This window comes from Nerophis ophidion, linkage group LG23 (genome assembly GCF_033978795.1).
Source record: "Nerophis ophidion isolate RoL-2023_Sa linkage group LG23, RoL_Noph_v1.0, whole genome shotgun sequence".
Taxonomy (NCBI): domain Eukaryota; kingdom Metazoa; phylum Chordata; class Actinopteri; order Syngnathiformes; family Syngnathidae; genus Nerophis; species Nerophis ophidion.
Genome location: NC_084633.1, coordinates 7,017,008 through 7,030,091, shown reverse-complemented (window position 1 = coordinate 7,030,091; position 13,084 = coordinate 7,017,008). Strand labels below are relative to the sequence as shown.

At 39.1% G+C, this 13,084-nt stretch overlaps 1 protein-coding gene across 2 annotated transcripts in view; it reads right to left on the bottom strand.

Moving 5' to 3' along the window:
* cacna1ia (calcium voltage-gated channel subunit alpha1 Ia) overlaps window positions 1–13,084 on the bottom strand; it is a 520,467-nt gene that overhangs the window by 47,991 nt on the left and 459,392 nt on the right. For both annotated transcript variants that reach the window (XM_061885398.1, XM_061885399.1), the window contains exons 28-31: window positions 11,667–11,800; window positions 11,512–11,582; window positions 4,441–4,519; window positions 974–1,095 (exon numbers count right to left, since the gene is read on the bottom strand). In XM_061885398.1, coding sequence (XP_061741382.1) covers window positions 974–1,095; window positions 4,441–4,519; window positions 11,512–11,582; window positions 11,667–11,800 — 406 coding nt within the window. The remainder of the gene's footprint in view (window positions 1–973; window positions 1,096–4,440; window positions 4,520–11,511; window positions 11,583–11,666; window positions 11,801–13,084) is intronic.

The window sequence follows — 13,084 nt, the reverse complement described above, 5'->3', positions numbered from 1 at the left end:
CGTCATTCTTGTTTGGTGTGGCTTCACAGAGTGGCGCATATTACTAAGAGTGTTAAAATTGTTTATATCACAACCATTAGTGTACTCTGTGTCACCCAGTATGCCTTGCAGTCGTGTGCGTGTGTCTGTGGAAGCCACACACAACATGTTTCTGGACTGACAATCAAATCGTACATGCTGTAGAAGGCGACAAAGCCAAAGGTTTCATAGCACGCCCTAATACTTAATAACTGAGTGACTACCGGCAGTCATTCTAGAGAATGTTTGAGTCTCCTATTGTCTTCTTTGCTTTATGACACGAGACCTAAATGGCTCTTTTTAATGGTAAAGAATACCGATCCCTGAACCATGTATATCAAATATTTCCAAATGATACAACCGCCACCCGCCCGAATCTAATTAAGATCTCTTTTTTCGTCATGTCACCCGCCCGACCCGCGGTTTATCCGCGGACTCCGTGGATGAGACCGCAAACCGCGCATCTCTACTAGAAACACAATGGGCAGATAAGGGATTTTCCAGAATTATCCTAGTAAATGTGTCTAATAACATCTGAATCGCTCTCACTGCCCTCGCATTTTTTTTTTTACTTTTTTTTTTCTAGTCCTTCACTCTCAATATCCTGATCCACAAATCTTTCATCCTCGCTCAAATTAATGGGGAAATTGTCGCTTTCTCGGTCCGAATCGCTCTAGCTGCTGGTGGCTATGATTGTAAACAATGTGAGGATGTGAGGAGCTCTACAACCAGTGACGTCACGCGCACATCGTCTGCTACTTCCGGTAAAGGCAAGGCTTTTTTATTAGTGACAAAAAGTTGCAAACTTTATCGTGGATGTTTTCTACTGAATCCTTTCAGCAAAAATATGGCAATATCACAAAATGATCAAGTATGACACATAGAATGGACCTGCTATCGCCGTTTAAATAAGAAAATCTCATTTCAGTAGGCCTTTAAAGAGAGCAAGGCATACCTTCATAATGCCGTTCCAGTTGTCGCCCGTAGAGACTTGAAACAAAGTCAGGAAGGCCATGCCAAAGTTCTCAAAGGTAGCGTGACGACTCATTCCTTCACATGGGTAGTCTTGATTGCAAACTGGAGTAAGGGGGGGGGGGGGGGGGGGGAGATGGCAGGGATGGTGAAAGGAGAAGAGGAGGGAAACACATTTTTGATGTTACAAGAGATCATTTAGAGGAATTCGGCATGCCGTTCTCCTTCACGGCGGCCTTAAAGTCCACTTCCAGATCAATAACGATGCCACGTTTGTCCTTCAGCATTTCCCAAAATAATCTGGGAAATGACCTCAAGAAAGACGCATATTTCTCCAGCACAGCAGGGATTCTGACAAGAGAGAGCGTCGTCTTCCATTTGCAACGTGGCACTTAAGGACAACTTGGATGAGAGCGATGGAGAGTGAGATGATTCCCGGATGGCTGAGTCAGAGATGAAGAGAATTTAAGGACTGAGAGAAAAAAATATGATGCTTTTAACACAAAGCAACACTTGGCTCGGAAAATCTAGTTATCTGAAAAATCTAGGACATCCAAATCCTTTATGTGTTTGTGTGAGTTAACTGCATCAAAACCACTGCACACAAAAGGGTTAACATTTGTCAAAAAAGTTTGCTCCAAAGTGCTGTTATATTTCAGTATTCCTTTTTTTTCTTTTTTCTAGTTATCATTACGTATACATATTGTAAAAAAAAAAATACAAAAAAAAAAATATATATATTTCTGAAAAACGTTAGGGCTGTTATGAAACCAAAAGTTTGACCCTGCACTTGAAACTTCTCACACCGTGTAGTATACTCAATACTGTAACTTCCAATCGCCACAAAATTTTTTTGTGAAATTTCAGCAAAATTGGTTGAAAAACATAGCTGCAGGAAAATCTTTGCAGGGGCACTTCACCAGACATTGACCATTCGTCTACACCACCCGGCCCGCCAGATGTCACAAGAATCTGGCCCCGCAGTGTGCCTCCGGTTTAATTTGACATAGCTGACAGTATAATTGCTGCAATTTTGCGAACAACGTGAGTAAATCAGGTCAATGGCCATGAATTGTACATTGACATGTACAAAGCACAGCAGTTACTTGCATTCACTTGGACTAATCCAATCAACCTTTCCCACTAGTGGCGCAAATAAACTGCAACCGACACAAAAAGTCCACACAGATGGTCACACATAACACAACCTGTACACTGAACTTTATGGATATTATAAAATGAAACGTCCACGCACCATACATACAATTACACTCATTTGAATCCACTGCAGTGCATGATGGGAAAAATGCATAATACTCTCCCCACACTAATCCATGTTTTTAGTCGCTTGATATTTCTGAATGATTGCAAAACTTGAAGGAGGTTGTCACGGAAGTAAGCAAGGTAGGAGTTGAACTTTCTCATACTCCTTATATCCAATTATATTAATTATTGTTATATATATATATATATATATATATATATATATATATATATATATATAGGTGTGGGAAAAATCACAAGACTACTTCATCTCTCCCAAACTGTTTCATGAGGGGTTCCCTCAATCATCAGGAGATTTTAATGGAAGCATTCACATACAATGGAAAATCTCCTGATGATTGAGGGAACCCCTAATGAAACAGTTCTGTAGAGATGTAGTCTTGTGATTTTTCCCACACATACATATATATATATATATATATATATATATATATTTCTTCATTTATATTTATATATAAATATATCAGTGGCGGGCCGTGCGTTTACCACCTAGGCCTTCAGTTATGTCCGACTTAAATGATTACCTCTCAAAGTACCATAAATTATGTCCCCACATGACCATTGTGTCAGGCTTTCCCCTGACAGTTTGTCTATGTTATAGTTTTTTCCTCTGCATTTGTCTGTTTCCTCTGTGTTTAGTAGCTCCTGTCTTTAGTTCCTGTCTAGTGCTCATATTTTGTCATCTTCCTGACTTGTTCCCTGAGTGCTGTGTTCTTCCTCAGCTGCGGATGATTGGCACCTGGCCACACCTGTTGCCAATCAGCCCGCTCCTATTTGTACCTGCTTTGTCTTGTGTCAGTTGCTAGATCATTGTATTTTCATTTTTATTGTCGTTGCCACATGTCGCTCTTGTCGTGTCGTTTTGTTACAGCTACTACCTGTCGTGCTACATTTTGTCCTGGTCGTCGTAGCGGTAAGCTGTTTCTGTTAGCATTAGCTGTTTTCAGTTTTTCTGTTTGCTACCCACTAGATTCCATGCTAAAGTTCCTTTTTGTTTTCTAGCTCCCTTAGTTTGTTATTCCGCCCATGTGCGTGCTTTTTGTTTGTTCTTGTTTAGTTTGAATTAAATCATGTTTTCTTGCTCAATGCCTGCCTCCTTCTCTGCATCTTGGGGTTTGACACCAGATAACTGTGACGCATTGCTGGAGAAATACTATACAGAACGGGTTATTTTCTGGCGCATTTAAAAAATCAATAAACCCATATCAGCTGGTACTGTCAAAAATGAAATTGCAAAAAACATATTACACGAGAAAAAATAAAGAAATACAATATTTGAACTGACAATTTGTAGGACCCATTTGACGCCGTATCCCTCCTCGTGGTTGGTTAAATTGAGTGGAAATGGCGTCATCTCCCAAGATGTAGTTTCTCTTTAAATATCTTTCTTGAAAATGGCCTTGCAAATATATATCTGCCACCTATTCAATGTTTTGTTCTCCTTCTTTGTAGGTCAACACTTACTGCTTCTTGCCAAATCGCAACTTGTGATTGGATACTCACTTTGGAATAACAAGTGAGTATCCAATCACAGTCTTGTTAACATCAGCCTACTTAGATAGGCTACTGTCAACAACTTGTGATCTGATTGGCTATCGCAATGGTCTATCAACTGTGTGTGTTCTCAAATTAATTCGGTAACGGTCCCGGTGAGTATCCAATCACAGGATGCGTAAATGTCACGTTCAACCTTACTGACAACAACTTGTGATCTGATTGGCTATCGCAACTGTCTATCAACTGTATGTCTCCGTTCACTTACAGTGCATAGATGTCGCATTGTTGATTCTGAAGGCCCCCGGCAGATTTGATAGAGCATGGCTACATAAGCTAGCTGAATTGTGATTGAATACAAACTCTAACCTAAAAAAAAACAGCACTGGAAAGAGCGAAACATGTCATGAAGATAATATGAATAATTTTAGATATTTAGGGAAAGTAAATACAAAAATTACTTTTATCTTTAATTACGATCATGATTTCTGGTTATGTTAGGCCAGCAGAGAAGGCCATGCTGGCCCTGACGGCACACCACTGATTATATATATATATATATAGCTAGTTACTTTACATGCAGCCGGCCAAAGATTTTTAGCCCAATGCGGCCCCCAAGTCAAAAAGGTATTACCCTCAATATTTTCTCAAGAGATAGTCATGATTACTCACCTAGTTCTCCGAAAAGCTCTACTCCTAAGGCGGCGTAGATGAAAAACAGTAGCATGAAGAGCAGACCCAGGTTACCCACCTGAAATACACACAGTCAAACAAACAAGAGACATCAGAATGCTTGCCCTATGATTAGCATGGCTTCACACTGGTCATGTTTGGTTTGGTTAAAAACAACTCTGGTGCTTTTGCTCAACTTGTATGGTTTGTTTGGTCAAATGTCAACATGATCTTTAGAACCCATTGGGACACTAAATAACTTAAAAAAATAAATGCATGAATTAGTGTTGTACAAAAATTATTACGGTACTTTTCGGTACTTTTTGATACATTTCTAAATAAAGGGGACCACAAAAAAATTGTGATACTTTCTTTATTTCAACAAAAAATCTTAGGGTGCATTAAAATATGTTTCTTATTGCAAGTTTTTCCTTAAATAAAATAGTGAACATACAATACAACTTGTCATTTAGTGGTAATTAAACAAACAAAAGCTCCTAATTAGTCTGCTGACATATGCAGTAACATATTGTGTCATTTCTCATTCTGTTATTTTGTCAAAATTATTAAGGACAAGTGGTGGCAAACATATTATTTATCTATTTGTTCATTTACTGTTAATATCTTCTTACTTTCTCTTCTAACATGTTCCATCTACAATTCTGTTAAAATGTAAAGATCATTTATTCTTCTGTTGTTTGATACTTTACATTAGTTTTGGATGATACCACAAATTTGGGTATCAATCCGATACCAAGTAGTTACAAGATCATTCATTGGTCATATTCAAAGTCCTCATGTGCCCACGGACATATTTCCTGAGTTTATAAATATAATATACATTTTAAAAAAAAACGGAAGAAGATGCTGTGATGCTAAAAAATATTGATGTAATCATAGTAGTATTAACTAAATACTGTCAGGTTTGCTCCTGACAGTTTGGTTGTGTCTTTGTTTTTTCCTCTGTATTTCCTGTCTTTAGTTCCTGTCAGCTCTTTTTTTGTTGGTTTCCTGTCTTTCTCCTTGATCGCTGTTACCTCTCAGTTGCGGCTGATTGGCACCTGGCCACACCTGGTGTCAATCAGCCCGCTTCTATTTTTACCTGCTTTGTTCCTCCAGTCAGTGCTGGATTATTGTATTGTCGCTCCTGTCGTGTCGTGTCATTACAGCGTAGGAAGAAGAATACTGAGTTGCATCCCAAGAACACCATACCTACTGTGAAGCACGGGGGTGGAAACATCATGCTTTGGGGCTGTTTTTCTGCTAAGGGGACAGGACGATTGATCCGTGTTAAGGAAAGAATGAATGGGGCCATGTATCGTGAGATTTTGAGCCAAAACCTCCTTCCATCAGTGAGAGCTTTGAATGGTTGACCAAATACTTATTTTCCACCATCATTTACAAATAAATTCTTTAAAATACCTACAATGTGAATTCCTGGATTTTGTTTTCACATTCTGTCTCCCACAGTTGAAGTGTACCTATGATGAAAATTACAGACCTCTGTCATCATTTTAAGTGGGAAAACTTGCACAATCGGTGGCTGACTAAATACTTTTTTGCCCCACTGTATGGTGTCAATCTATCCTCAGGTTACATTTCCTCGCCCGGTTCTTTACACTTTGACCACTTTCCTGACTTTAAACACAAACCCACACCCACGGAGAGACAGAGACCTCGTTGAACTGTTTAATTAGCCTTTAATCACCTCCCTGTTCCCCCTTGGGATAGAGCAAAGGGCTCGGTGTAATGAGAAGGGATCGATTAAAAAACAAAAGAAAGAATCTCCTCTGACTGACCTCCTTTAACACACCGGCGTGTTGTTCATTGTGTCTTTCTTTTGGACGGTCAGTGGGTCATACTATGAGTCCATAAAAGAGGCTGTGTCTGTAAAACAACCTCTTTATCATGCATTAATTAGAGCGGGGGCTAGACCTGTACATTTTATTATTTATTATTACTTTTCATTATGATTCATTTTACTCAAATATTGATAAGAATGTAGGAAAACCTGTAGCAGGTCTATTCAACAACATCCAACCCTCCAAAACTTTGGATTTGGCCCGCCGAACATTACCCAAATAGGCTTAATGAAACCATTAAAGGCCTACTGAAAGTAGATTTCCTTCAGATCCATTCTTTGTGTCATACTTGATAATTTCGCGATATTGCCATATTTTTGCTGAAAGGATTGAGTAGAGAACATCGATGATAAAGTTTGCAACTTTTGGTCGCTAATAAAAAAGCCTTGCCTGTACCGGAAGTAGCAGACGAAAGCGATTCGCACCGAGAAAGCGACGATTTCCCCATTAATTTGAGCGAGGATGAAAGATTTGTGGATGAGGAAAGTGAGAGTGAAGGACTATATATATATAAAAAAAAAAAAACTAGACGGCAGAGCGATTCAGCTGTTATTAGACAAATCTACTAGGATAATTCTGGAAAATCCCTTATCTGCTTATTGTGTTACTAGTGTTTTAGTGAGATTATATGGTCGTACCTGTACAACCTGAAAGTCGGAGGGGTGTGGCCACGGGTGTGGTGACCGCCCGTGTCTCTGAGGGAAGCCCCATTTTTCGACGAGGCGAAGGCAGCCATCGGGTGACCGGGCTGAGATTTTATTTTTTTCCCCCTCCTCCACAGTGGAAGCATCCGACGGTCGGGGGCAGCCGGTGGGAGGAGGCAAGAGAGTCCGCAGGTGCGTCTTTGACAGGTGCAGGAGGAACGAGGCAAGCTGTCCGCTCATGTGTATGGAAAGAGCCAACTTATTACCACCATTTTCTCACCGAAACCTGCCGGTTGACATGTGGTAAGGAACCATGTTCGCTTGACCGCTCTGTTCCATAGTATAGCTTCACCGTCATCTTTCGGGAATGTTAACAAGGAAACACCGGCTGTGTTTGTGTTGTTAAGGCGGCCGCAATACACCGCTTCCCACCTACATCTTTCTTCTTTGATGTCTCCATTATTAATTGAACAAATTGCAAAAGATTCAGCAACACAGATGTCCATAATACTGTGGAATTATTCGATGGAAAGTGACGACTTATAGCTGTGAACGGCGCTGGACCAAAATGTCCTCTACAATTCGTGACGTCACGCGCACGCGTCATCACACCGCGACGTTTTAGCATAATACTTCCGCGCGAAATTTAAAATTGTAATTTAGTAAACTAAAAGGCCGTATTGGCATGTGTTGCAATGTTAATATTTCATCATTGATATATAAACTATCAGACTGCGTGGTCGGTAGTAGTGGGTCTCAGTAGGCCTTTAAAACTAGAGTTGATCATGTATGCAGTACTCCCGCCACCCTCTGGGGGGAACAGTGAGGCATATGTGTCACAATGGTGCAGCAGTACGGTGAGTAGAAGAAGACTATTGATTGATTGAAACTTTTATTTGTAGATTGCACAGTACAGTACATATTCCGTACAATTGAGCACTAAATGGTAATACGTTTTTCAACTTGTTTAAGTCGGGGTCCACGTTAATCAATTCATTATTCATTATATTAAAAAAAAAAAAAAAAAATCAAAATAAATTGCAAAAATCAAACTTTTACCAAGTACAGGATAACAAAGATTGAATGTTCTGCCCCGAGCAAGTGCTCGAGTCATTGTTTTCTGGGGGACCTTTTTAAGCAACGGACACATTGATCCAGACAAGGAGCAACAACGGTAGAAAGTTACATCATGAAACTTTTACTTTTTTAAGTAAAAATTGTGCATAAAGATATTGAATGTGTTTTGTATTGAAATTGCTGACTTTGTGATGTCTTTTGTATTGCTGGTCGTGTTATTTGTCGGAGAGTAGCTGCCAATCAAACTCGTTTAATACATGTAGCGCTAAATTTGACCAGTAGAGGGTGACGATGCTACACCTTAGGTTTAATTGTGATAAGTTGTGATACTGTTACATTGTGTACCATTTTTGATGTGTAAATGTTGTGTAATTTTCTAGAAATGTAAGCATGTGTAGTTTATTGTGTAAACTAGTGTTGTCCCGATACCAATATTTTGGTATTATTTCAATACTTTTTGGTACTTTTAGTACTTTTCTAAATAAAGGGGACCACAGCAAATTGCATTATTGGCTTTATTGTAACAAACAATCAGAGGGTACATTAAAGATATGTTTCTTATTGCAAGTTTGTCCTTAAATAAAATAGTGTACATACAAGACAACTTTTCTTTTAGTAGTAAGTAAACAAACAAAGGCTCCTAATTTAGTTTGCTGACATATGCAGTAACATATTGTGTCATTTTGTGGTAGAAAATTAATTGTTAATCTACTTGTTCATTTACTGTTAATATCTGCTTACTTTCTCTTTTTAACATGTTCTATCTACTCTTCTGTTAAAATTTTAAAATATTAAAAACTTCTGTTGTTTGAATGCTTTACATTAGTTTTGGATGATACCACAAATTTAGGTATCAATCTGATACCAAGTGGTTACAGGAACATACATTGGTCATATTCAAAGTCCTCATGTGTCCAGGGACATATTTCCTGAGGTTATAAACATAATATAAATGTAAAAAAAACAAAACAAAGAAGATGTTGTGATGCCAAACATTATCAACATAATCGCTCCTGCGCTTCGTATCATTACAGTGGATGTCTGGTGTAGATCCACCAATGGCGTTTGTTTACATTTTGACGCCGGTGAGCTTCGGTGTGTAGTGAAGCATGTTTAGCTATTCCTCGTCCTGCAGCGATGATACATTTCAGAAACGTACTTTATTTGTCGCCATGGCGGAGAGGAATAGTGATTTAGAAGTAGCTAAAACACTGCCGACGGACGTTAGCCGCTAGCTCGCTAGCCATGTCTTAAAGCACCTCTTCCTGAGGGCTTTTCAGTGTTATAAGTTCCCCTTTATTGTTAGTTTTTAAGCCAAAATGCGTCCGTTCTCCCTTTTTCTGTCTATACACCGTGTCTGCTTGTACGTACTACATGATTGTGCACTGCCGAACATGCTCGTCTATCCCCAGGTGCATGTCTTTGGAGGTGGAAGGAATCCAGAGTACTTTTTTATTCATGTAAAATACACACTGGACTTTAGACTTCTGTTCTGTTTATTTTATGTGTATATTTTCAGTTTTGCAAACCTAAATGAAGGGAGAAGTGTAAAGATATACAACTAAGAGAGGACAATTATTCAAAAGAAGGAACATCAATCCTCAACAAAAACTGGAGCTTCTGTTTCAAGAGCCAAGGGCTCAGGCCCGGACATTCGAAATGTGATGTTCCAGCGGAATGATTCCTTCTGCAGGTTGTATCCTTTGAAGTGTGTTTACTTACTTTGCAATTAAGTAAACACACTCTCAAAGGAATACAACCTGCAGAAGGAATATTCCGATGGAACATCCACATTTCGATGTCCGGGCCCTGAGCCCTTGGGCTCTTGAAACTGCGGCCTTCTTTATTATGTGGTTGAATAACCCTGCCGTATATGCTTTGTTTTTGGGGACGGCGTGGCGCTGTTGGGTGAGTGGCCGTGCCAGCAACCTGAGGGTTCCTGGTTCAATCCCCACCTTCTACCAACCTCGTCACGTCCGTTTTGTCCTTGAGCAAGACACTTCACCCTTGCTCCTGATGGGCCTTGCATTACAGCTCCTGCCATCAGTGTGTGAATGGGTGAATGTGGAAATAGTGTCCTTGAAGGTAGAAAAGCGCTATACAATGGGCGGTATAGCTCGGTCGGCAGAGTGGCCGTGCCAGCAACTTGGGGGTTCCAAGTTTGATCCCCGATTCCGCCATCCTAGTCAGTGCCGTTGTGTCCTTGGGCAAGACACTTTACCCACTTGCTCCCAGTGCCACCTTCACTGGTTTAAAGGCCTACTGATATGAGATTTTCCTATTTAAACGGGGATAGCAGGTCCATTCTATGTGTCATACTTGATCATTTCGCGATATTGCCATATTTTTGCTGAAAGGATTTAGTAGAGAATATCGACGATAAAGTTCGCAACTTTTGGTCGCTAATAAAAAAGCCTTGCCTTTAACGGATGTATGTGCACGCGTGACGTCACCGGTGTGAGGGCTCCTCACATCCTCACATTGTTTATAATGTGAGACACCAGCAGTAAGAGCAATTCGGACCAAGAGAGCCCCATTAATTTGAGCGAGGATGAAAGATTCGTTGATGAGGATATTGTTAGTGAAGGACTAGAAAAAATAAATAAAAAAAATAAAATGTGTGAGCGATTCAGATGTAATTAGACACATTTACTAGGATAATTCTGGAAGATCCCTGATCTGCTTATTGTTTTAATAGTGTTTTAGTGAGATTGTAAAGGCATACCTCAAAGTCGGATGGCTGTGGTGAACACGCCAGTGTCTCAGAGAGAAGCCGAGGAGCCAAGCTCACAGCTGCCTTTTTTGACAGCTACTGCAGGAGGACGCATAATCCACTGATGTCTCCGGTAAGATATATATCACAATTTTCCCATCCAAAAACATGCTGGTTGACGTAAAGAAAACATGTTCGCTTGACAGCTCTGTGTTAAATCTTCACAACAAATAAAGAAACACCGGCTGGGTCTCGGTGCTAAAGACAGCTGCAATCCACCGCTTTCCACCAACAGCATTGTTCTTTATAGTCTCCATTATTAATTGAACAAATTGCAAAGATTCAGCAACACAGATGTCCAAATTACTGTGTAATCATGCGATGAAAAGAGACGACTTTTAGCCATAAGCGGTGCTGAGCTAATATGTCTTCTCCAACCAATAACGTCACAAACACACGTCATCATACGCGTCATCATTCCGCGATGTTTTCAACAAGAAACTGCACGGGAAATTTAAAAATTGTAATTTAGTAAACTAAACTGGCCGTATTGCCATGTGTTGCAATGTTAATATTTCATCATTGATATATAAACTATCAGACTGCGTGGTCGGTAGTAGTGGGTTTCAGTAGGCCTTTAGATTTAACTTGGATATTGGGTTTCAATATGTAAAGCGCTTTGAGACACTAGAGAAAAGCGCTATATAAATATAATTCACTTCACTACAAGCATAACTCATTTACCATTTTTATTTGTGTGTGTGTGTGTGTGTACCTGAGGCAGGGCTTGGACCACCGTATCCAGCAGGGCTCTCATTCCTGTGGCCATCTTCAGCAGCTTCAGGACTGCGTACATGTGGTAGGAAAGCGTATACCTCAGTGAGTGGTATATAAAGTATACACAGCAGTATTTCATAACGCGATGCGTACCTCGTGCTATCCTCAGTACTCTCATTATCCGGATGATAGTGGGGTTGATGGGCAGAGCGGCGCTGATCTCGATCTCCTCCAAAGTGATGCCCATCACAGACAGCAGCACAATGGCAAGGTCCAATTGGTTCCACCTGGCACAATAATATATTTTACAAATATTACATATCATATATTTGTTTTTTTGTCGTACAACTTTTTTTACCCCGTTTGCAAGATATATTTTTTAAGGTGTGTTCAAGTGCGACTGTGCCGTTTGATTGCTGGCTGCTGTCTTTATGATGCCTTCAGGTGCTGATTTATAATATTTCTTTCTTTCCTCTGCTTTTATTATTGTAATCATTTGGTGCATGTTCACGCGCAACATTGGTGTCTAGTGTGATAGTTGGCTGTAGAGTTTACAGGGTGTTAAACGTCTCTTTTAGAATTTATGGTAATTGAATCCTTACTGCTTGCTGGCTGTGGTCTTCGTGGTGCATTCAAGGGCTGATCCTTTGCTTGTGCTAGGTGATGTTGATTGTAGATTTTATGGGGTGTGGAACGGGTTACTTTATGGTGCATGTTCATAAGTAATCTTATTTTAATGTTTGGGATGTGTTCATGCTCTAGTCTGTGCTAGCTGTTAGTTGGATGTATGATGTGTTGAAGTGCTACTTTCTGACCTGCGCAGTACTTCAAATTGCTACTTTCTATAGTGATGGATACTTAGGGCGTTTTCTACAGAAATCCAAATACCACGCGCTAAACAGCATGTACAAACTACGAAAGGGTGTAAAGTGCAAAACTGTGGAGACACTCATTTACTGCACCTTATCATGCTCCTACCGGTCTTTTTCGTATATGAAAAAAATAATACAATAAAAATGCCAGCCGACACCAAAACGCATCATTAAAGTAATTTAAATCAGATGTTTTTATACATCTTAAACACTATATTTAGGTGTATATAACATGCAATGATACTTCTTTGTCAACATTTTGGTATATTTGAATAGATTGTGTTTCACAGATCATCTTCAAATCACTTTCTGACCGTCTCTTCAAGATGCGCAGTATATATATATATATATATATATATATATATATATATATATATACATATACATATATATACATACATATATATATATACATATACATATATATACATACATATACATATATATACATACATATACATATATATATATATATATATATATATATATAAATAAATAAATAAATACATATATATATATACATATATATATATACATATACATATATATACATACATATATATATATACATATACATATATATACATACATATATATATAATATATTGTAGGTGTGGGAAAAAAAATCACAAGACTACTTCATCTCTACAGATCTGTTTCATGAGGGAACCCCTCATGAAACAGATCTGTAGAGATGAA